Source organism: Ambystoma mexicanum, chromosome 7q, assembly GCF_040938575.1.
Source record: "Ambystoma mexicanum isolate Mex_15411 chromosome 7q, UKY_AmexF1_1, whole genome shotgun sequence".
Lineage (NCBI taxonomy): Eukaryota > Metazoa > Chordata > Amphibia > Caudata > Ambystomatidae > Ambystoma > Ambystoma mexicanum.
Genome location: NC_090941.1, coordinates 809,484,042 through 809,509,666, shown reverse-complemented (window position 1 = coordinate 809,509,666; position 25,625 = coordinate 809,484,042). Strand labels below are relative to the sequence as shown.

General features: G+C 46.6%; 1 protein-coding gene across 2 annotated transcripts in view; it reads left to right on the top strand.

Moving 5' to 3' along the window:
• Positions 1 to 25,625, top strand: part of ARHGAP42 (Rho GTPase activating protein 42) — a 979,121-nt gene that overhangs the window by 483,591 nt on the left and 469,905 nt on the right. For both annotated transcript variants that reach the window (XM_069639111.1, XM_069639110.1), the window contains exon 3: positions 1,566 to 1,627. In XM_069639111.1, coding sequence (XP_069495212.1) covers positions 1,566 to 1,627 — 62 coding nt within the window. The remainder of the gene's footprint in view (positions 1 to 1,565; positions 1,628 to 25,625) is intronic.

Sequence of the window (25,625 nt, the reverse complement as noted above, 5' to 3'; positions counted from 1 at the left end):
ACATAACGGGGGCTAGTGTGGTCAGAACAGTGGGTGGCATGAGAATGTCGACACATCACACAATACTCCAGCACTGTCAGGTTGAATATATGGGATGAGAGTCTTACGGTGGACTCTGCTCCTCTAGGTACAAAATATGGATATCATTTTAGTACTTACTCTTAGTTAATGTTGGTTAATCGAGATAGTTGGTTCCAACAGTTTGTCTATCGCGCATACTTGTGGATATCTGAATGCTGGGATGGCGGTGCGGCCAATTATTTGAATGTGAATGTGCATCTTGAACCTCAAAATAAAAGGAACCTATGAACTGAAAAGATGTCACATTACAAGAGTTTGTGCGGAATCACAACACTTTTCCTGTAAGATGGTCAACATACACCCTGTTAAGCAGGATGCTGACTCAACCGAGACCAAGCTCCTTTCCTGTAATTTTATTTTCCCTGTAAAGTAAGCCTCTCAGGGAAAGTGATCTAGCAATGCACTTCAGGGTGGGAGCTGGGAAGCCCAGAGTTCACCATTGCAGCTGCAGGAGGTCCTCTGGAAGCAAAGCCATCGTTTGTGCTGAAGGTTCACATTAAGCAAGGCAGATCCTCATAGGCAGCCTAGCCATTGAATGCCTCGTCGGTCTGTGGCAGATCCTCAGAGGCAGCAGAGCCATTGCATGCCTTGTCGGTCTGTGGCAGATCCTTAGAGGTAGTAGAGCTATTGCATGCCTCGTCGGTCTCTGGCAGATCCTCAGAGGTAGCAGAGCCATTGCATGCCTCGTCGGTCTGTAGCAGATCCTCAGAGGCAGCAGAGCCATTGCATGCCTCGTCGGTCTGTGGTAGATCCTCAGAGGCAGCACAGCCATTGAATGCCTTGTCGGTCTGTAGCAGAACTTCAGAGGCAGCAGAGCCATTGCATGCCTTGTCGGTCTGTGGCAGATCTTTAGAGGTAGTAGAGCTATTGCATGCCTCGTCGGTCTCTGGCAGATCCTCAGAGGTAGCAGAGCCATTGCATGCCTCGTCGGTCTGTGGCAGATCCTCACAGGCAGCAGAGCCATTGCATGCCTCGTCGGTCTGTGGTAGATCCTCAGAGGCAGCACAGCCATTGAATGCCTTGTCGGTCTGTAGCAGAACTTCAGAGGCAGCAGAGCCATTGCATGCCTCGTCGGTCTGTGGCAGAACTTCAGAGGCAGCAGAGCCATTGCATGCCTTGTCTGTCTGTGGCAGAACTTCAGAGGCAGCAGAGCCATTGCATGCCTTGTCGGTCTGTGGTCAGTGGAGAAATGGTTGGGTGGACACCTACTTAACCATCCAGGGTAGGCGCAGTGGGATGACATATGGTGCCTGGATTCTCAGAGAACCATGGCGATCCATTATTTCATGTAATGGTGCAACTTAATATAAAAGTTATTTGTATAAAATATACTAATGAAAGCCAGATATCTTGTTGGAGTTGCAGTATGTCCTCGTTAGTGACATCATTTTAGATGTATACCCTAGAGAAGATGCCATGTAATTTAATTGCTCTTGTGTTATATTTAAGTAAGAACGAACTAAACGAGAGCATTTTTCTTCTAGCTCAGTCACTGAAAGAGTTTGCACGACTATTGATTGCTGTGGAGGAGGAGAGGCGGAGACTGGTAAGATTTGCGCTGATGGCTCACCTTATTCATCTGTCTCTTGTAAAACCACTTTTGTCTATCCCTAATATCCACTTAATATGCTTTGCAAAAATAGATGCGTTTAATTTATATTCTACCAACCTAGAACACGCATTTTATGTATGCAGGCGATCTTGTTTTAAGGGTAAAATATGGTCTTGCCTATTCGCCTGCGCTTTTAACATGAACAATGTCACTTTTTTCTGGGGGTTTTGCTAAATCAGTCTATATTTTGAAATGTACAAATTTTCGGGTAAATTAATGAACTTCTTAGTCTTCATTGACGTCCCCAGTAGGTAAAACCTTATTTGTAATAAATGACTGCACTTAGTAAAATGTAAACTATTTTCTCATAGGACTGTGCTACAATCCTAGAAAATGAGCTCTTTTTGATGAGTGTGCTGCCTTGGGCTCACTATTACCTACATTCATTCATTTGTGATTTGGCTGCTTCAAATCGTGTTGCTAAGAAGTTGCGCTTTTTGTATGAATATACAATGAGGAATGAAACACGTTGGGTCAACAATTGCTGCATTTATGAACAGGTGTATCACAAATCATTGATTGGCGTTTATTGGTTTGGTGCCATGGACCATGAAGATTACCCCTGCTGTAGTGCATCAAGTCTCGATTTTATTAAAGACACAGAGGCGAGCATTATGTATAAACTTCATTTATTCTATTGTTCCAGCAGATTTAAATCTATATTTCGAGGGGATTGGGTCCTCCGACGTATTCCATATCTATGACAGGTAATCACCACAGCTGTGCTGCTTCGGAAACTTTTCCGGCGTCCTGCGTCGATGACGTCGATGCGCCGCATCGAAGACCTCCTCCGACGTCCGACGTCATCCGATGTGATAAGTAGGACGCACGACGCCTGTAGCCTCAGTTCCGTTTTTTCCGCGAACGTGTTGCTTCGTGTTTCTCGGTTCTAGGCCTCGACTCTTTGGAGTTCTGTTCTTTCTGGTTCTTCGAACCTGTTCGTTTGTGAATTTCCTTCGGCGATGTCTTCCACTTCGTCTTCAACCCCGCGTCCGGGCTTTAAGAAGTGCGGGGAGTGTGGGTCCAAGATGTCGGTGACTGACTCGCACGACGCCTGCCTCTGGTGCCTCGGGGAGGCCCACGACACGGATGACTGTGTCGACTGCCAGTCGCTCACGTCCAAAGCCTTACGCGAACGTAAGAAGAAGTTGTCGGTAGGTCGGGTGTCCAAGCCCCGGAAGTCGAAGTCGGCGGGGCTTTCGACGGATGATTCGAGGGGTGACTCTCCGCGTCATCGTCGGAAGTCTCGTCGGTCTTCTTCTAGGAGTGGGTCTCGCCACTCCTCGGCCTCTTCGAGGCATTCTCGGAAGCGCCGTCACCGGTCGCCTTCCAGGTCCTCTTCCGAGGATTCTGCACGGCACGTCGGTTACCCCACCAGCCGTGCGACGCCGGAAGAATGGGCTTCCTTCGGGAAGAAAATGTTGGCGATTCTTGAGTCGCAGGGTACTCAGCCGTCCGCGCCCCCGAGTGGGGTCGGCCGTGTGAGGTCGAGAGACGCCGCTCGCAAGAGTGGTCGGCACGAGTCACGGGAGCGGTCCCGTTCGGACAAGGAGGCTCGTTCTCGCCGTACCCGTTCCAGGTCCCAGTCCTCGACGCGTTCGAGACCGTGTGCTCCTGTGAAGTCTTAGAGGAAGACATCGACGTCTGAGGCGTCGAGGGCGTCGACAGGCTTTCTCGAGGCTCCGGCTTCGAGGGCCTCGTCGAAGCCGTCGACGATCAGGTCGTTGAGGGACACGCTCGGAGCTCCGGCTTCGAGGGCTGTGTCGACGCCGCCGATACTGGAGGCGCTGCATCTGACGTCGACGCCGATTTCCTCGACGTCGACGCCGATCCTCTCAGCGCCGTTGCCGGTTTTCTCGGCGTCGGCGCCGATTCGCTCGACGCCATCGACGCCTTTCGTGTCGGAGGTGCCCCGTGTCACGGGTATGCCCCCTAGGAAGGCTCTGGTTAAGAGCAAGCACTCTCGGGTGCCTTTTCGCCACCTGGAATATATTTCGGAGGCGGATGAGGATTCTGATGGCCTGGTTCCTAGTCAGGTGCCGGATGAAATTGTCTCGGGCCATAGTCAGTTTGACGATTTGAGGCAGTCGCTGCATGATGCCAGTGGACTGGACACCTCTCCGGAGGTGGAATTTTGTAGGCCTGAGCCTGGCTCCCATGCCGATTCCTCGTACCGGCGCCTTATGGCTAGGGTGTCTGAGTATCTGGGATGGTCTGCTCCCCCAGGGGAGTTTGTGCAGGATGATCTGACGGACATCCTTGATGTTGGTCCCCCAACTGACCCGGTACTGCCGTTCCATATGGCTTTGCAGAGAAGGGTGGCGGCGGCTTGGACTGCTCCGGAGAGTCTCCCGGCGGTGGGCAGATCCTTGTCGCGTAAATACCGTCCAGCCAGTAGCAAGCCCTGCTACTTGACCAGGCACCCCACTCCGGAGAGTTTGGTGGTGCAGGCGGCCACGGCCCCGGCAAAGCAGGCGTCGTACCCTACCATCCCTCCTGATAGGGACGACAAACGTTTTGATGGCTGGGCGAAGAAAGTGTTTTCTTCTGGTGGTATGGCGCTTCAGGCGGCCAACTCCATTTGTGCCTTGTCACGTTTCGCGCACACTCTGTGGAACTGTGTTGCGTTAGCGGCTGAACATATTCCCGAAGGGGTTGAACGGGAGGGTTTCCTTGCTATGGTCCAGGATGGTAAGGATGCCATGTGTGAGTCCGTTCAGTCGGGTCTGGACTTGGCTGAATGCGTCAGTAGGTCCATGGCGGCGAGCACCGTGATACGCAGGTTTGCGTGGTTGCGGAAGTCGGGGTTTGCTCCTGATGTGCAGTCCCGGCTCCTCAACATGCCCTTTGATGGTGAACACCTTTTTGGCAGCAAGGCTGACGAGAGCCTTGAGAGGTTGCAGACCTCAAAAGCTGCAGCGAAGTCGTTGGGCGCTGCAGTTCGCCAACCTCCGCCTTTGCGTCCTAGGGGACAGCAGTGGAGGGGTGGTTCCTTTCGCTATTACTCATCCTTCAGTAAAGCGAGAGGAGCTGGCAGTCAAACAGGCCAACGCAGGGGTACCAGAGGTGGACGACAGGGTACCCGTGGTGCCAAGGCCGCTCGGGCAGTTGCCTCTTTGCCCTCGGGTAACGCCGCAGCCGCTCCTACTCAGTCATGAGGCCATGTCCCATGGTTCGCCGGTTGGGGGAAGGCTGGCGCAGCATCTTGTAGAGTGGCAAGCCATTACTTCAGATGTGTGGGTTCTGGAGATCATAGCCCACGGCTACTGTCTTCCCTTTCGGCACAGGCCTCGCGACAATCCACCGGGGAACCTCTCTTTGAAGTGTCCGGATCCGCTCCTTGCGCAGGAAATTCAAGCCCTGCTGGAGAAAGGCGCTATAGAACTGGTGCCTGTAGCGGAGAGGAACAAGGGATGGTATTCCCCTTATTTTTTGATTTCCAAGAAAGACGGGGGATTGAGACCCATCATGGACTTGCGCGGTTTGAACAAACTCCTCAGGAAGGACAAGTTCAAGATGGTTACTCTCTCTCAAGTCCTCCAGGCCCTTCAGCTTCAGGACTGGTTGGTGTCACTCGACCTCAAGGATGCTTACTTCCATGTGCCGATCCATCCCAAGCACAAGAAGTACCTGAGGTTCGCGGTTGGCGACTCGCACTTTCAGTTTCGGGTCCTGCCGTTCGGATTGACCTCCGCCCCGAGGGTTTTCACCAAGCTCATGGTGGTGGTGGCAGCGCATCTCAGGCAAGGGGGGATTCACGTCTACCCCTACCTGGACGATTGGTTGATCAGGGGGAGCTCTTCCGATCAAGTCCTGGATCATCTGTCCATCACCTGCCACTCCCTCCACAGGCTGGGCTTCTCCCTCAATTTAAAGAAGTCCCATTTGACGCCAACGCAGAGGCTCCAGTACATCGGAGCAGTGCTCGACACTTCCCTGGGGCAGTGTTTTCCTCCCCAGGTGAGGGCTCTTCACATTCAGCAGATGGTGCACAAGTTTCAGCATGCCCAGACGCTCCCAGCGTTCGAGTTCTTGAGGTTGCTCGGCCTCATGGCATCCTGCATTCTTCTGGTGCCAGAGGCTCGCCTGCGCATGAGATCTTTGCAGTGGGCACTCAAGATGCAATGGTCGCAGTCCTCCGGCAGGATGTCGGACCCGATTCAGGTGCCGCCCTCGGTCGCCCAGGACCTTCTGTGGTGGGCCGTCGAAGGCAACTTGATGAAGGGGGCTCCATTTTGGCTTCCCTGGCCGGAGGTGACGATCGTGACGGATGCATCCCTCACGGGATGGGGAGCTCATGCCAACGAGCTGACAGTCAGCGGTCGTTGGTCTCCGTCGGAGTCCAGACTCCATATCAATCTGTTGGAGCTGAGGGCCGTCAGGCTAGCCCTGAAGGCTTTTCTGCCGACTGTGCGAGGAAGGAATGTCCTGATCCTGACGGACAACACGGTGGCCATGCACTACCTCAACAAAAAGGGGGGGGCAGGGTCACTTCCTCTGTGCAGGGAGGCGATGCAGCTCGAGTTCTGGGCCATCCAGCAGGAAGTTTCGGTCTCGGCAGTTCATCTGGCCGGAGTCGAAAACGTGATGGCGGACGCTCTGAGCAGGCAGAGCGCGATCTCTCACGAGTGGTAGTTGGCTCAGGAGATTCTCCTGGAGATCTTCGCCCTTTGGGGGACCCCTCAAGTGGATCTCTTCGCCTCCAGTGTCAACCGGAAGTGCGAGAGGTTCTGCTCGCGGGAATTTCCTCCAAAAGGAGCCTTAGGAGACGCGTTCGTGGTGGATTGGTCGTTCCCGCTGCTGTACGCGTTTCCTCCAGTCCCCGTCATCCCGCAAGTGCTGCGGAGGTTGCGGAAGTTCGGTTCCCGGATGATCCTCATTGCTCCGGCGTGGGCTCGGAGGACGTGGTACCCGGACCTTCTCGACTTGTCCATCTGCCCTCCACGTCGTCTTCCCTACCGAGACGATCTGCTCTCACGGGAGGGGGGTCTGGTTCTCCATCCAGAGGTCATATCCCTCAACCTTCACGCTTGGCTTCTGAAAGGTTGAGGTATAGGGATTGGGACCTCCCTGAAGACGTGATGGAGGTGTTGCTTTCGGCCCGAAGGCCAGCAACTAAGTCTCTGTACCGTTGCCGTTGGCGTAAGTTCTGCGACTGGTGCAGAGTTCGGAATGTGGATCCTTTTGCATGTGACATCCCCATGGTTCTGTCCTTTTTGCTTTCTTTGGCCCACAGGGGCTTGCAAGTGGGTACCATTAAAGGTTACCTGGCGGCGCTGTCCATCTTTAAGCGCTCGTCTGATGAGTGTTCTTACTTTAAGATCCCTTTAATTTCACAGTTTCTGAAAGGGCTCACTAATGTGTTCCCTCCGTCTCCTTTCCTGGTGCCCGGTTGGGATTTAAACCCTGTTCTTAGGTTTCTTATGGGTGCTCCGTTTGAGCCTTTACATTCTTGCCCTTTGAGGCTGTTAACTCTGAAAACTGTGTTTTTAGTTGCGGTTACTTCCGCTCGCAGAGTGAGTGAGTTACAGGCACTTTCAGTTAAGCCACCCTTCACTGTTTTCCACAAGGACAGGGTTGTCCTTCGTGTTCGTCCTTCTTTTCTTCCGAAGGTAGTGACGGAATTTCATTTGGCCCAGAAGGTTGTTCTTCCGGCATTCTATCCTCCTCCGCATCCTGGTAAGGAAGAGGAGAGGCTCCATAGGCTTGATCCTAGGAGAGCTTTAAGCTTTTATGTTTCACGCATGTCCCGGGTCAGAGTGGACGATCAACTCTTTATTGGTTACGCTGGTAAGCGTTTGGGGCAAGCTGTGACGAAACAGACTTTGTCCCGCTGGATTATTTTGGCCATCTCGGAGTGTTACCGCTTGGCGGGTAAGGACCCACCGGCTGGCTTGCGGGCCCATTCTACCAGGGGGGTGGCTGCATCTACTGCGCTGCAGAGGGGTGTTCCTATTCGCAACATCTGTGATGCAGCCACCTGGGCTTCAGTACATACATTTGTACGGCATTATTCCCTCGATTCCATCAGAGGGCAGGATCTGGCCTTTGGCAAGGCGGTCCTTTGCTCTGCTATTTGATTGGCTATTCTAAATTTTGTTTATAAATTCTTTCCCTCCTCCTTGCTCTGGTACTGCTTTGGGAGTCTGTCATAGATATGGAATACGTCGGAGGACCCAATCCCCTCGAAGAACAAGTTACTTTCTTACCTGGTAACGTTCTTTCGATGGGATGGTCCGACGACGTATTCCATATCGCTCCCGCCCTGCCTTCCCCGCTGCAGAATTTCTTTTGCGATTGCAGCTTTGCGATTGCAGCTTACGTTCCGCAAGGCTTTGTGTCTGACTGGCAGTTGACTTATGTCACACGTTCTGGGGGAAAAAACTACAACTGAGGCTACAGGCGTCGTGCGTCCTACTTATCACATCGGATGACGTCGGACGTCGGAGGAGGTCCTCAACGTCGGCGCATCGACGTCATCGACGCAGGACGCAGACGCCGTAAAAGTTTCCGAAGCAGCACAGCTGTGGTGATTACCGGTCATAGATATGGAATACGTCGTCGGACCATCCCATCGAAAGAACGTTACCAGGTAAGAAAGTAACTTGTTCATTTCTTTAATAACGTTTTTTTAAAATTTTATTTTTTACTTCAAAACAGAAAAATGTATCTAGAACTTCACTTCCCATGAACCCCAGTGTCTCTGGTAGTCCCATGACCAATATTCTGTCTCTGTATTCCATGAGCCACTTAATGCCTAGGTCCTTTCCTCTTCATTGATGGCTTCCAACTAACATCTGGTACGAACAAAAATACACTCCAAAGGGAACAAAAAATACACCATCTTTGGCCGCGCTAGGACAGGTACTCCCCAACCAGGACAGCCTCTCACAGTCCACTTCAGCAAACTCTACTGTGAAACATCACCCTCACCACCCTCAGATTCTCAGCCAGTCTTCTCGTCATCGCCTGCCAAAGACGACATGCATTAGGGAGGGTTATATGACGCCACTTAGCATAAACACAAGACAGTTATTATTGCAGAAAATTATCATTCATGCTGAGTGTCATTGGGCGGGATAATGCTCACCTTCATGTCTTTCATAGAATCAAGATTCCCTGCGCTACAGCAGGGGTAATCTTCATTCTAAGTCGAGACCGGAGGCAAGCATTATGCTTGTTCAAAGCTATTCACTACTGCCGCTGCCACATTTGCTATTGTCTTAAAATAAAATGTCTTAAAATTGGCATCGATGGACGAATCTGTACTTTTCAAAATGTTTTTCAGACACGCTCTGGCCCCGAATGCCTTGGAAGCTATGACGCCCCTAACCGAACGTGCTCCAAATGGTGTCACATCTATACCAGCTAGCAACTTTATCTCTCGCACCCAACGGGCTATAGTCACCATCCTAAATGGCTTTCTGTGCATGATGAGCATCTGAGACACTCCTGCAGACCTCACTTTGCTCGTCTTTGCCACATTTTCTTTAATATAGGTGCCTACACACAGCTTAGGCTACTCTAGAAAATACGGGTATGAGATAACTGCCGAATTACTTTTAATTTTACTTTTTGCAACAAAGGACACCCCTTCCGGACTGATGGTCTCCCCGTCTACCTTGAGGGCCTTCACATCTTACACTCTTCTACTTGAAACGAGACACAGCAGCATTGCAAACTTTCCTATAGCTCCTGACAGATATCTGTTAAATGGCCAGTCTATGAACTACTGTTTACATCCCACAGTTGCGTATATTTAGGCATGGGGGATACTTTGACATCCTGCATTAGCCGCACTACTGCCGGGTGCTCCCCATAGGGGTTCTGTCCAACGGATCGTGCCATGCTGAGATAGCTGACCAGTAGACTTCTATGGTCCGAAAAGCTTTGCGACCCTGTCCAGGAATGCTCGAAAATTGAGTACTTGCACTAAAGGGTCAGAAACGGGATGAAGGTCAAGCCAGCTGCACCATGAGCACCATCTCCCCATGCCGCCTCATAACTCTTGAGCATAGAGGGAGCCCAGGATTGTTTGATGAACTCTGCAGCTGTTCCCGAAATGCCCGCCAAACTCCATATACCCTGCATACTAACAGGGGCAGCTGTCCTGTCTGTCAGGGGATGATGATTCCCTGACAGAACCGACAGGAGATCCTCGCTGAGAGGAGTCACTCACAGGATATCTGCAGAAAGTTCCATTGGAACTGGAAACCAAGGTTGCAAGTTCCAGTTTGCGGTTACTAAGACTGCTTCTGCTCTCACTCCCCTGACCTTTGCCAATGCCCTTGCCAACATCTTGAAGGGTGGAAAGGTATAGTGTTCTGCATTTGAGCATGCTTGCAGACAAGCGTCTGCTCCTTGCACTTCCGGGTCCAGTCTCCAGCTGAAAAACGTTGGTAATTGTTTGTTCAACCTGGATGCTAATAAGTCGGTGTCCAGGCGACCCCAGCAGTCTGTAATCTGAGCGAACAGTTACCTCTGAAGCATCCAGTTGCTGGAGTCGTGCCAGTAGTGGGAGTTCCATTCTGCGATCACGTTCTGCATTCTTGGGAGATATTCCGACATCACAAAGATCTTCCAATCGAGGCAGTAATGCCAGAAGTCCTTGCTCAGTTCCACCTGCATTCATGACCGGGTGCCCCCTAGGTGATTGATGTATCAAAATGCCAAGAGGTTGTCCATCCTGAGCAGGATGCAACACTCTGCTTTGCTCTTGGGAAATGCTTTTATTACAAAAGAGCCTGCAAGCAGTTCTAAGCAATTGATGTGGAGGGACAATTCCTCCTGCGACCACCTGCCGCCTGTCTCCAGATGGTGGCACCTCACTCCCCAGCCATCCCTGCTGGTGTCAGACTCTATGCTGAGTTCTGGGACATCTCTGAAGATAGCACGTCTGTTCCATGCTTCCATGTTCTGAAGCCACCATTCCAGTTCCAATCTCCCTTCTTGATCTAGGGGCAGCAATTGGTGATATCCCAGACCCTCTTGCAGGTGGCAAATCCTTAGTCCCTGAAGTGCTCTGTAATACAGAGGGCCCAGAAAGATGTCCTGAATGGAGGCTGCCAGAAGACCAACAATACTCAAGAGGGCTCGAAGAGATATGGATTTCGCTAAAGCTGCTCTCAACTCCTTCTTTATTGCTTTCCTTTTGGGGGCAGGTAGTGTGCATTCCACAATCCCCAAGAATTCTAGGCGTTGTCTGGGCATGAGCTCCGACGTCTTCAGATTTATCAGAAAACCCAGGGAAGACGGGAGCTAGGACACCCTTTGCATCTGGCTGACTAGTACCTTTCTGTCTTCCACTAGCATGAGGATATTTCCCAGGTAAACTATCATGAAAATTCCCCTTTCCTTCATGGCCGCCACCACTGGTCTCATCACCTTCATGAAAGCACACGGCGCTGAGGCCAGCCCGAATAGGAGGCGTTTGAATTGCCATACTTGTTTGCATCACCAGAAAACGAGAAACCTGCGGGGTTCCTCGGCAATCAGAATTGTCAGGTAGGCATCTTTCAGGTTCAACCTTACTAGCCAGTCTCCTTTTCTGAGAATGTCTTGGAGGAGGTCTACTCCCTCCATCTTGAAGTGTCTATACAACTAGCCAACCATTGAGTTCTTTCAGGTTGATCACAGGCCTCACTTTCTCTTTGCTATGTATTAGGACATGTTGCTTAAGAAAAATGTTGTCCTGTCGCTGCGCTCTATTGCTCCCTTACTCACTAGCTGACTTAACTCCGTTTCTAAGAGATCGCTCTCCTCGCCGGCTTGCGTGGACTGCCTCGGCTGTGTTCGCTGTATGGGCAGTTCCTCGAATTCTAGTCGAAAGCCTGCTACTGTCTGCAGCAGCCACAAGTCGCTTGAAAGCAATCACCATTTTCTTAAGCATAACCTTGTCCTGCCCCCCACAGGAGGTTAGGTTATCACGCTTCTCACCTGATCGCATTCGCGGGTGACATTAACAACCCCAACCTCTGCATACTACGTTGCGCCGGGAAGAACACATCTTTTTGTTGTGATTTCCAATAGTGGGTCCTTGGGTTCTGAGGCCTTCTCTGTGAGTGGAAGTGACTGGACGCACAACCTCTGCTGCATCCGGTCCTGGAAAAAACTCTTGAGGGGAAAATCTTTTTGATGGAGGATTGAGCCTTCTCAAGCGCCATATACGTGCCCACAAATATTCCCATCTCCTTTGTGAAAGCTCCACCAAATAGAAATTCTTGTGTGTCTTTGCTTGCCTCATAGGACGCCAGATCCCCTAATTTTGAATCTATTTTTGATAGTAGCACTCTTTTCCTTTCCGACAATAGGGCACAATTTGCATTCCCTAGGAGGCACAATGGCTAGGGTGTCAGTGTCTACTGATTCCCTAGTATCTTTGGGTCATTCTGCCAGGTCCATGATCTTAGTGATAGGACACCCCCATGTACAAGACCTTCTTTTGGCAATCCTTACAGGCTCAGTCAATTCCTTTCCTAAGATCTCTGGAGGCCTTTGAAATAAATGTTATCAATTTCAGATCTAGCTGTTGTCTCTGCTACCTTTCTGGCTAATTCCGGCTTGGAACACTCTGAGTGCATTCATAGCCTTATCTCTTTTTCAATCGGCTTGCCTAATCTTTGAGTCATATGTGACAATATTCTCGGTGACGGCAACTAGTCATTAGATCTCGGATGAACGATGGACTCCGGGTCAAACAAGTCCATTAATTCTTCTTTAGACTCCTCCAAATGCTTCACCTTGCATTGTCTCTTCCCACTCTTCGACGTTTGGGAGGATCCAAGACGGAAACTGCAGATTCTGGTGAGGAGCCCTCATCATCCCCTATATTTTGTGCCCCTGGAGAAGTGGGTAGGAGGTTCAGCATGGTCGACCCCCATCATGAATGCGTCTTTCAGCTTTTTGAATGCGTCGACAACCTCAGGAGGCTTTCTTTTTCCCTCCTTGTCAGGACCCGGGGGAGTCAAAGGGTTTTTTCATTTATTGTACTGCTCTCTCCTCATACTAGTAGACTTGGTACTAGGCTGTGCAGAGGACGTGCTGATATTCTCATCTGGGCATTGTTTCTTAAGGCCATCCCCAATTAAGTATTCCAAAACTTCCAGCCTATCCTGGAGTGGGCACACCCCTTGGGACACTGCGTTGACCAGGGGTTCACCTAGTACCCTTTTAAAACTAAGGGTTAGGTCAGAGTCTTCTTCAGATAACACCTGGTCCTGGCTCTCCATACTCACGTCATCTGACTGCATTATGTCAGAGAAATGCACTGGTGCCTATTTGCCTGAACGGTGCAGGCTGAATGGCACGTCCTCTGGGGGTGGGGGTGGGATTACTGCGCTATGAGGATATCTATGTAATCACTTGACTGTCGTATTGCCCTTGGAGGTGGGGTCTAAAACCACAGGAAACCGCCAATCCTGTACAGTACAGTAATGTACTAGGGTGCAGTCTCGGGCTGAATGGCTCCTTCAATGGCTGCTGTTTGTAGCAGAGCCCTCTTGAACTGGCTGGCTTGGGGGCCTGTTCAAACTCAGAGCTGCTTTGTGTGTCTGCAGCTGGATTATGTGCGCTGCTCTGGTCGTTCTTAATGAATTAAATACGTTTCTATGTAGTGCCTACCAGTCGTGCTGCTCCTGGAGACCCACTGGGACACACAAGTGAATTTAGTCCAGCTCTCGCTTCTCGTGCAACTGTCCATGTTGCTGCATGTTAACCTAATCTCCGTTTGGAGAAAGGCACCCGTCGGAGTGTCTATGCATGAGCGTGTATGCACACAGGATGCATCCTTTCCCGAGCGCTTGCGGCTGCTCCGAAGCCGGAAAAAGAGCTTTGTGCAGCTGCGGGGTGCCAGGGGAGAGAGCCTCCTCGTGGAGCACAGCCGGGGGCCCTGCTGTGAAATTAGATGCTCACGGGTCCAGCTGTGCTTCCTCTACGTATACACTGCAATAGGAATCTGGATGAAGTGCGCAAGCTAACGGGAAAATGTGCGCTGCCCGACACGGCGCAGTATCCTTAACATTTGCACAATGTAAACTTAAGCATATGCTATCTCATGCATCTTATGACATCCTGATAATAATCGAACACGTATTTCAATGATTCCCTAATATAATGTTACAGTGATAAAACATCATATCATGATTGCCGCTTACCTTAACGAAGAGCAGAAAGAAGATGAAAGGACCTGGGAAGAAATGGCTCATGGATACAGAGACAGGATATTGGTCATGGGACTACCAGAGACACTAGGGTTCATGGGAAGTGAAGTTCTAGATACATTTTTCTGTTTTGAAGTTTAAAAAAAAACGTTATTGAAAAAATATATAGATTTAAATCTGCTGTAAGAATAGAATAAAGGGGAGTTTAAGCATAATGCTCGCCTCCGGTCTTGACATAGAATTGAAAACTCAAACTAGGGTAGTTTGACACACATATGCTAGCTAGGTGTCATTACTACATTATTTAATGTTGTTTAGTGATAAGTGTTTTAGCAACGCTTTCTTAAGCCGTTTGATTTAGCATTGAAATATTTTCAGTCACTGCATGAGTCACTTTGACTGGGAGCACAAGTCACTTTTTTTACACCTACACTGTGCTATGTTGAATGGGTCGGTATTGTTTTGTCTATGTTGCTATCAGTTCAATAGAGGAAAACGAAGGACCTGCTAAATGTCAGCATATTTTTGTAAACATACGGAAACGTGTTGATGGGTGCCACCTTCCTTTTGATTTACTGTGTTTTTACAATATTGTCCAAGGTAAAAACATCCTATTCTCTGCAATGCAATGGGCTGTGAAGCGCTGTGTTTCAACTTAATGATGGTGGGGGGGTAACAAAGACCATCAGATCTTGCGGTTATTCTATCTCATGACATCAAAGATTACAGTCAGACTGGAGAGCTGATGTGGTTTTCAAGGAGAGGTTTACGCAGCGTGAAATTAAGGATTGCGTTATTATTACTCATTACGAGTCTGCCGGTCTGGGATCTACGGTACTGGTAAACTTGCCGGTACCGTAGGTCCCGGACTGGCAGACTACAAGTTGTGATCGCGGGTGCCTGTGTGCTCACCAGATCTGACCTGGCGGGCACACAGGCACCCGCGAGCAAAGCACGTCGGATGCACCAGCACTATTCACGGATGGTGCCAGTGCATCCGGCTTCCCCGTTCCCATTGAGCCCTATGGGGCTCAGATGGGAATGGGGAAGAATTTTTTCCGACGCCCTGGAATGGGCAATTACCAGGTCTGCCGGTGTTGTACTACCCCGGTAATTGCCCATTCCAGGGCGCTGGAAGAAAAAACAACTCCTGTATTACAGGCACGTCTGTCCGCCAGGGTCGTATTGAGGCCCATTGTCTTTAATCTATCTTTTCACCTTTGGCAATTAGGGAAGGGCTATCGGCATGAAAGAACATGTCATTTCATGACACTAGTCACGCAGAAAGCATGTGCAGATTTTGCATTGTTTATTCTGCTCTGCTTAAAAAGATTAAATGTCAGTAGGAGTTTTACAATTGTAGTTTTAATGATCTCGTTGAGAGGATTTTTCATGCCCCTATGCTAGGAATGGAATTTATTAAGCTACCTTAACGTATCAGTTGATTTAGCAGGACATTCAGCCAATTTAAGGTTGCCTCTTATCTGTGGAGAAGGTCGGTTGGCTTTGAATGTTTGTTATATTTAAATATTTATCAAATGTATGCTGATTTTGTGTAAATTGACAGTTGTTTTTTAATCTAAATAATAATGGATGTAACCTGTATAAATGCGTATGGTGCTATGTGTTTATGGATTATGGTTGTTCTGAAATAAAACTACTGATCGACATATACAATACAGGTATAAACACAATATATAATACATTTAAGAAATCTGGTGTATGTGACATGTATCAGTCACTGTGGCCTTTTATGGCTCTTCCTAGACAAAGACTAGGTTGAGCGTATAACGTTCTCAACGTTTATTTTTGAAGGATAGGTAGTTGATTTGCACCTTAAACTAAAGGTGAGGGCATTCCACGTAGAGGGACTTTGTATGCTCAGAGTTGTGCCCCTCTGTTTTTGATGTAGAATGATGCTTGATGGATTGTATGCTCCTGTTCCAATGGTGGTGCTTCTCCTCGACACAAACTGGAAATGAGAAGTCTTTCCTCAATGCCCATGTGTCCACACCCCAGCAATGCAAGAAGTTCAAAAATAGTGCTTGTGGTACCTAGTAAGGAAAACCAGGCTTGCCGAAAATCTGTTGGTTCACTGTTGAGGGGAGGAGGATCAAGAGAGCTGGCCACAGAACAATAGGCTGGAGTGGCTGCTGAATTGTGTGGACAGAAGAATGCTGAGTTGGCAGTGGAAATGTTATATGCAGGGCGGCGGGCGTTCCCTACCTAAAGAGGTAGGGAGTCAACTGGGAACACATTCGTGGTTCCCTTGCCAGCAAAATGTCAGAATGTCAATGCGTCCCTGCATTGCTTAGCGTGGCAACCACTCATTGACGGCGCAAACCTGGTTGATGCAGCATGACTGTGTGTCAGTGGGAATTAACTGAGAATGCATTTGTGGTTCCCTTATCAGCACAATGTCTTGGATTGGCGTCCCTGCACTGCTTAGTGTGGTAACCACTCACTGACGCCTTAAACTTGGTTGATTCAACAAGGTCGGAGGGAGTGAGGAGGATTGTGAATCAACCAGAAAACTTTGCAAACACTGGTGCAAGAGAAACACAGAGTGGAGAAGAATCACCAGTTGCCAGAAAGTTGATCAGAGTGCTCATCCGACACAGGGTCTCTGTGGAGTTGAGAGGTCAGGGAGAGATACACAGGTGGGGGAAAGAGAGCAACAGAAAAGGAAAGAAGGGGTGAATATAACGGCAGAGAGGTTGAGGTTTGAGTATTTGAGCATTAAAACAGAGGCTTTCTATCCAAGAATGGTGAGCATAAAACTGAGACTTGAGGAAGAGGGGAGTGAGGAGGCCCTTTGGATGCATGCTGGTAGATCTAGTTCCAAGTACCAGCCTAAGGAGAAGTGCAGCCTAAGGAGAAGTGAAACAACGGAAATGTGGTCCCAGTTGTCCATTGAAGCATACAGAGACGTGTTGAACAAAAATATATGTTTCACACTGGGAAATGAGGTTAAAATGCAAGCATAGGTTTGAGGACAAGTGAAACAGTCATGAGCATCATAAGAATCAGAAGTGCCCGATGAACATTATCTGCATTTCAAAACAATAGGCATTTTCTCGGATGTCCACTAGAGCAGTTACATAGCTCTAATGAGTCGAATACCTGGATGTCCTTCGTATAAGGGTGGTTTTCTGATTTAGGAATTTCTGCAGTGGCCTCGTCCCTTCTTTTTTTTCAGAATGTTGCTGTGGGAAAGGTTAGAGAGTAGTTGGTCAATCCCTTGGGGGTGCCCTGTAGGCTTCTTGAGGAGGAGGATGCTTCATGTTCCTGATGGGGGAGCCCCGTGTGTTCTGTTAGTTTAAAGTGAGTTTCAGTGAACCGCTGGTTCCACTGCACTTCTTAGTGTGATGATCATACATTGATTTTGTGCTAGGCATAAGAACTGGACAGGATACACATATGGAGATAGTCATATTTATAAAGGGAGGGGAAAGCAGTAGAAGGCAAGCCTGTATTAGAAAAAGGTTACTCTTCAAAGTAGTAGTCACAATATGAATCTAGAAGGAGGGGATTCAGAGTCAAATTAGAAAATATTGTATAATTTAAAGGACAATGAGTGCATGGAATACATTCTCAACTGAAGTAAGTGGCTGTGACACAAATAGAAAATTCTCTGACAAAAATTTAAACTTTATAGTACTTAGTAAACACGAGTAAAGTTGGAGACCGATGTATGTATATTTATCAAGAGCAAACAAGGAACTGGAAGACGGGATGAGCTGAGTGGATCATTCTATTGTGTTGGTTGATAGGCAAGATGGGGGAGTGGGGAATGAGGTGCAATTTCGAAAAGCTGTGCAGGATTTGTGAGGTGAGAATAAGGGGGAAGAGTCCCAAACTAAGGACCTGTGCATCCGCTGCACACCACTATACTGCAATAAAAACAAAATTTGATAAAGTCTATAGATATTCAGATTGTATAAGAACCAGGACAACACTTGTATTTGTTAAAAAAAAGTATGTTCACAGAAATATTTATATACATCAATTTTATATCAAAGAGAGCTCTATGTGTTTCGGGATTATTTCCCCTTAGTCAGGAGCAAACTTGTTTCATGATTCCAGTACATTTCAATATTCATGTTCTGCAAGGTAAATACAATAAATTATAATCAACTGGATTTCAACATGTCAATCTCTCAGTACATAAATTAATCACATTTCCAATGATCTGATCTATATATTCTCCCATGTTCAAGAGGCATTATTCACCTGGATTCTGGAATGGCTCAAGGCAAGCATGATGTATGAATACATTTCTCAGAGGAGAAAACCTTGTCAAGGTGAATGGCCAATGTGATATCTAGCAATCTGAGAAGAGGAGTGTATATGATATGATATGTTATTTATAACATGCTTAATACCCAGAGGTCTCTAAGCGCGGATCCGGGGATTGAACCTGTGGTGCTCCGTGTCGTCTTGCTTCCACAATGCAAGCATGTTGCCCCTGAGCTATCCTTCCGAGACATGGTATGACATGATTAGGATCAGGGGCCTATATCATGGCTCAATAGTTGCATGTGACAAATCTTTTCGAGCAACCATAAACTCAAAAGGGGAATCTTACCTCTAGATTTGTTCAGGAAATGCATAGGCTGAAATCTAGCAGGGGTATGTTCAGTAGCTGATCATCCATTTACAAGGTTGTGCACAAGATTGAGGGTAGTGTAGAATCCCTTTCAGTAATTATCACCCATTGTATATGTAAGCTCGACACTGTAAATATGTTAGATAAATGCAAGGGCTGCATCGATGTAACTGCTAACTAGTTCAACAAATTACCTCGAATTGCGATGGATAGCTAAAAGAATACAGGTATAGCAGTCCCCAAGGATCTATGTCCAATTTACATATAACGCTGCAGCGTTCTAATCCCTCTTCTTGGTAACCGCATTTGTGCGTGCACCATAATGGCCCTGTTATATTTACGAGGTGTGTGATGTCATCACGTAGCGGCTTGATGTCACCACAATGTAAACAGTGATAGTCGGTCCTTAAAGTAAGATGGCTAGCGGTATGGATGCTATTCTTGTCGTTCTGAGTGCAAGGAGTTAACATATTCAGAGGGACTCAATGGGGAACTGCATCCGATGTATAAGACTAACAATTAGTCGCCAGTGAATTCCTATAATGAGGAAATTGTGCCAAAGTTGCACAGAATAGGAAATGACTGGTTGTTACTCTTAATCTTTAGAGTATGTGCACCAACACTGAATGTTGGTGGCAAGTAGGGCGCGATTAAACAGAAGCTGTCTGCAGCTCAGTGGGACAGTATTTAGAAACTCAATTTCAATCCGTAGATGGCAATCCAGTTGTATCAATACTCAATGATCATGTTCACTTTCTCATCATTCTCTGGGAATGGTATTCCTGTTTTGCATATTACACTCAAAATCGGTTCATCTTGGACATGTCTAATAATCTGTGATCTGTAGTGTCAAAGTAAATAATAAGAAAGCATTTGGTTCAAAACAGTACTGTATGATGACTATCCCCAAAGGCAGGCAGGTCTTATAACGTTAGTATTCTAAACACTTAATATCCTTTTTTCAAGACAACCTCATCGTGAGTCTGAATCAAATGTTTCCATACACTAATTAAGGATCTAATGGTGGGTCAAGGGGTGCTATAAAACACTAATTCCTTAACTCTATCAGGCTTGACCTGACTTAATTAATAAGATTCTAATGTACTAATAACCTGATGGTGTAGTCGGGTCAGTGTACTTTTATTTCCGTCAGGGTCTGGATTCCGTTTATAGAAATGCCCCCAAGTAGAAGTCCTCGTTCATCTCTGTCGGGTATAGGGAATCCAATCTATCAATCCATATGAGTTCCTGTTTCAATTATTTAGCCAAATATCCCCCTCTCTGTGGTCTCTGTGCAAACGCCAACAGTATGTAGCATAGTTGTGCAATGGTATGCCTTTTATCTGAGAAGTGTCTGACTACTGGCGACTTGATGTTATGGTTGCCAATGTTGCTCTTGTGTTCATTCCATCTCCTTGTGAGGTAGCAGCTTAGGGTAAATATGAATGTAAAAGTAGTACGGTAAATGTAGTAAACAGACATGTAGTTTGCAGATGGGCTCTTAAGTCAACAGTCAGGTTTTTACGATTTGCAGATGGCTAGAAAACGTGCCAAGGCCATAGCAAGAGGAATGTTGTTATGCATATTGTGAATGTTGATCATCTTGATCAACAGGAAAGGGAGTTGGTGTTATCAATGGACACATTGTTAGTAAGGCTCCTGCTCGACCCATTGGTGTTGCTCCCTATGTGGGGAAAGGAGCCATGTGATAATAGGGGCTGGAGATATTACAATTTCAAAATAGAACGAGTGTAAGAATGTATCAGTGGAAGACCCCAGCTGGAGTCAGTGTTCAGGATATGTAGGATACTGCAGGGTTAAAGGCTCAGGAGTAACATGAATATCTTTCCTACGAAAAGTACTAGAGTAACAAAAACATTTCTCTTCACCCTATTTGAAGACTGTGGCATGTAGTCTTCTGTTAAGGACTCTGTCTGTCTAGGTAGCTTCAGGTGACGATTCAGATTGCATAGCAGGTAGCAAAGGTAGCTTCCCTGATTCTTAATACTCCCAGATTTTGTTAGATCGGCTACTGAGTGAGAACCATCACCCACTAACCTGTCAAACTGGGTATCCATAGACCACTATTGTGTGACCTCTCCCCAGCAACCAGAGGACACTGTTGATGGCACCCCTTCCAACTCCTAGTGATATAACAGTGATCCAATCGGCCAATCGCCAGGAGTCAAAAACCAGTGAACGAATATACAAATCTAGGACTCTAACCGGACGGACACACTCTGGAATGACAGAAAGAGGTCTTGATGAGTTCAGGTTAAAGCTGAAGACGCTGTAGTTTAAAAAGTAAAGAGTGGCCGGGCCTTGGGCAACCTATGTGGGGTTACTGATGTTTTTCTCCTGTTTCTTCAGAATTCACCAGTCACGATTTTAAGATGTTTGTGTTCGGACCAAGACATTAACTGCCTTATTCATGGAATTATTTGAGTGAAAAACCCAGATTTGCGTGCCTTTCTGACCGAAAATCCCCATACTTCAAACAGGGATTTTCGGACAGAAAGGCACGCAAATCTGCGTTTTGCACGCAAATAATTCCATGAATCAGGCTATATATTGTTCCAAAGTTTGCCTCTGGCATCTCCGAGTCATTACCTACTTACATGCGCTATGGAGGCTACTTGTATCCCCCCCGAGTTTTGTGAAATGCCCTTTTTTATTTGAAACCAAAATGTTGACTTTCATTATTTAAACTAATTGTGTCTGTGATCAAATGGACCCTGACTTCATATGCAAACTAGTTATGGAATAAATGTTGTAATGCTTTTATAATGGTAATGTTCCTTTCCACGTCTGGACGTGGTACGTCGCGTGTGTTTTGAGCAAATATAGTTACTGCGTATAGACAGTGCTTTTGTTGTTTTGTAATATCGCTTAAGTGGTAAAATGACGTTCAGCGTCTGTTTCTCGCAATGTTTCCTGGGTGCCACCTCCCATTGCTTTCATCAATGTCTACTTAATGTGATTTAAGCATATTGTCGCAAAGAATATAACGTTAAACTAATGTTTGAAAAATATGAGTGGGTCTTTAGCGGGTAGTAATGGGCATTGGCATCGAGCCACAGGGCTAATATCATCCAAACTCACTTAGAAAAACAATGAATGTGTAATAATGTGAAGGAGATTGTGCTCTTTAGAAAGGCATCATATTTGTCTTTTATGAAAACGCCGAGCTGTAATGACACTAGATCAAGGACCTGATATTCACATTAATACATGGGCTGGCAAAACAAAACTACTTTTCTAATATGACCCTACAAACGAAAGGCTTGAGTGCTCAGACAGATACAGAGGTAATTACTTCACTCATCCATTCCTACCGTTTTCTTAGCCTTTCTCCAAAACCGTGTTCTCCTTCAACTGTCTCGCTGCAGTACCAGATCAGACCCAACACCAAGAAACCCCTTCTATATGCTACACTTTATAAAATGACAGTGAACGCAGCGTTGACTTGAGGCCAGCGTTTTGCATTCCAACCATGCTGTACCTGCCTTAGTGATACATAGCAGACGCCAGTAAAGTTATGATGGTTTTTTAAAGTTTTTCAAAAAAAAAAACATCCTGCTGAAATGAGACAGGTGTCAATTCAGCTAAGCCACATGTTCCACAGCGCCACCGAGTAGCCATCCAAGGAAGTTTACCTTCAGTTCAGAGCCACTTGAGCAATGCATTGTGGACATGCAAATTACCTCAAATGCAATCATTTTTCACCTGAAAACTGTGCCTTATTGGGCATTGCCTTTTCATTCAGAGCATTTCCAACCCAAGACAAACGCTTCCCAAAGATGCAGACAACTGCACCCATTACAGATGTATGTAAGGGTCGAGAGGATAGCTCAGGGGCAAAGTGTATGTCTTGAAAGCAAGACAACACAAGGCAACACAGGTTTGAATCCCAGCCCTGTGCTTAGAGACTGGTCTCTGGTATAAAGCGTGTTTATAAAAGACTGATTAATTTATTATGAATGTGATTCTGTAATTCTGTATTCTTTTCTTGGGATCTCGATTCCTACAAGTGGTGGGGAAGTGTAAGACTCTCATCAGCACTGTATGTTGAGCTTCATTGTAAGCAGGAGGGGTTAAGCGAGGCTCTAAACTGGTTCTAGGGCATTCTAGAGGCATGCACAATAGCTTCTTACAGTTTTGCTGCCCTATTTTTCTCCTCTGAGCAAAGCTCATTTAATAATCCTGGTGCATGCAGACTTAGTGTGAGGTTGTGAAGTAAACAACATTAACCTCTAAAGGTAGGTAGAGCCTTTTTCCGCTCTGGGTTTGAGTGCTGCACATAGAGTAATGAATTGAATTCTATATCCACCTATCTACCTACTTATTCAGTCTTGTTGAAGCATGGTCTGGAACTCTCCTTTTGGTACACTAGTGTAGACTCAGTTGCATTAGACTAGTTGCCTCCATCTAGGTGCTGGTGAGTTCCATGGTGTCAATGTAGGAGCGTACTCACCCTTTTAAGCATCATGAGTTTGAAAGTTGGTGATCTGAATGAGTGAGAGCTGAAAGGTGGGGCCTCAGTACATCCCATCACTGAGATCCTTTACTTTGCTCACAGGGTTTGTAGCCATCTGTAGCTGTTTTGTATTTGTGTTATGTAATCAAATTGTGTGGTCTGAACAAAAACACATTATGTAGGACAAAGAATGACAGTAGCCATCCGACTTTTGGGTGCTTTGTGGTGCAGTCTTCCCCAACGGTGCAGTGTTCTCCTGTCTATACCAACCCAGCTTCCTTCCCTTCACAGTAGGATCAAAGGCCTTTAGATATGCAGCACCCTGGTGTGAGGACAAGACATGTGTGAATGAGTGTGCCATTTGATTCCTGTTCCCATGCCAGTTCCTGTGGAGTGGCTGTCCCTGGGAAAGGGTATTACCTTGCCCTTACAAAGGAACAAAGAGAGGCAAACCCCTCAGACTACAATCCTGCCAGGAGGGCAAGGTCTAGCCTGTCTGAGGAGAATACACATAACCCTCCAACAGCTGAACTGGGCCTACAGGGCTGACGCATGTGTGATATTACTTTGGATGTGGCTGTAATGATTATGGGCCATGCACCATGCCTTAACTCGGGCCTGGGTTATTTTAGAGTTTACCCTGCCACCATCATGGACTACTTATGATCATCATAGTTTTGGTACAAGGTTGCATATCTTAAATGCAGCCACCCACTGCAGAGACATGGCTGTCACCCCTCAGACTACAATCCCATTAATTGGGCTAATGAATGCTAAGTGCGGGGAACGTGGGGGCAACCTAACCCGAATGCTCAGGCAGATGGAATCTAGATGCATCTGCAAACTTAGAGGGACCAAAGACGGTTTAAATGTTGAACATGAGATGTACGTGTTTTTATAATTAGGTGTCATTGTCAAAGATCATGCCAATACTATTGCATCATCCATCGTGTGGGAAGTCTATACTTTGCCTAGAAATGCCAATAAGCAAAACTACCAACTAAAAAAGGCATTGTCAAACTTGTACTTCGAGAGTGAGAGATTATACATGTTTAGCTTGTGTATTTTACTTACTTTGATTATGCACACCAAGTTGTTGCCTCTTCAACAGTGTATCTCTCACTGATTCACATAATGTACTTTAAGAACAGATCTTGTATTGTTCCTGAGTGGGTTGGAGGGAAGAAGCACCCCAAATGCTATATGCTTACAGCAAAGCCAAACAACAATTCCGTAACACAACTAGCATCAATGATATTAAAAAGGGTAAACATTACCAGTGAGATTGTCCAAGCTCACTATTACAAGCTGGGAGTTAAGTGACTGACTAGGAATTTGTGTCATCTCCTGATGGCAACAACATTGACTAACCAAATGCCATCTTTCTCTTTTTCTCAATGTGACATACTAGTGGACTACATCCCCAAACAGAACCGTGGCAGCTCATTATATGATTGCGAATGACATCACACGCAACGTATGCATGACATCACACGCAATACGCGTGTGATGTCACACATTGCCGTCATATATTAATAATGTCGCAACATGGTGCCTGCGTGCAGCAGACAAGCAGGATGCCCATATGTGACTCCGAATAGGACATGCCGTCCAAGAAAGGTAAGAATGGCAATTTGTATGCCACCTTTAGGGGATCAGATTTCCTTAAACAAGGTATTTTGCTACACATACGCTAAGAGGATGTCGCAACCGCCAATGAGTCTAAAGTAAATCAATGGTAATACCTAATTCTGACCAATTACGCATCAGTTATGTGGATGTTGAGGATGATTCAAAGAATCATCCACAAACATTATAACCAAGCATTCTTTCGGGTTTCTTGCAGGACTATATATTGGGTTCAGTAGAGTTGACCTACCCAAATGCTGGCAAGTCTTAAAGAACATACAACATTATTTCCAGGTAACACCACAGCAATCTATTGTTCTTCAAATTATGAAGATACAATATGATTTTCTAATTAGGTTACTCTTGCCACTTTCACAGCTATTACGCAAGAATCAGTACACCATCCAAAAGGATAAACCAATTTCTTATGAGCACTGCCCACAATAGGAAGGGTGAGTTCTTTTTGTTTGCCTTTACTGGCATCATTAGATAGATCCTTAAAATCTCTCAGGTGATTTATGAGACTGTACTGTTCATTTTGATCTATAGGTCAACACAATTTGTGGCCATTGGTGAGTTTATCTCATGTTAATTCACTCTACACTATCTACATGCATAGCATCTAGATAGAAATGTGAATGTTAGCATGTGTCACATCTAGATGAATTCTTAACTTTGGCCTGCGTCGCATCTAGATAGAAATGTGAATGTTAGCATGCGCCACACTTAGATAGAATTCTTAACCTTAGCCTGCGTCGCAGCTAGATAGAAATGTGAATGCTAGCATGTGCCACACTTAAATGAAACTGTGAATGATGACAAGTGCAACACTTGAATGGAATCGTTATCACTAGCCTGCCTCACATCTAGACAGAATATTGAAATTAGCAAGCGCCACACTCCGATGGAATAGTAAATGATAGCAAGTATCACACCTAGACATAATTGCAAGGACAACAATGCCAACTAATCAATCCACTAACAATTTCCTCCCTCTGCATACATCTCTCAAACTCTAATCACACACAACCACAATCCTAAAACGCAGCAATCCGCACA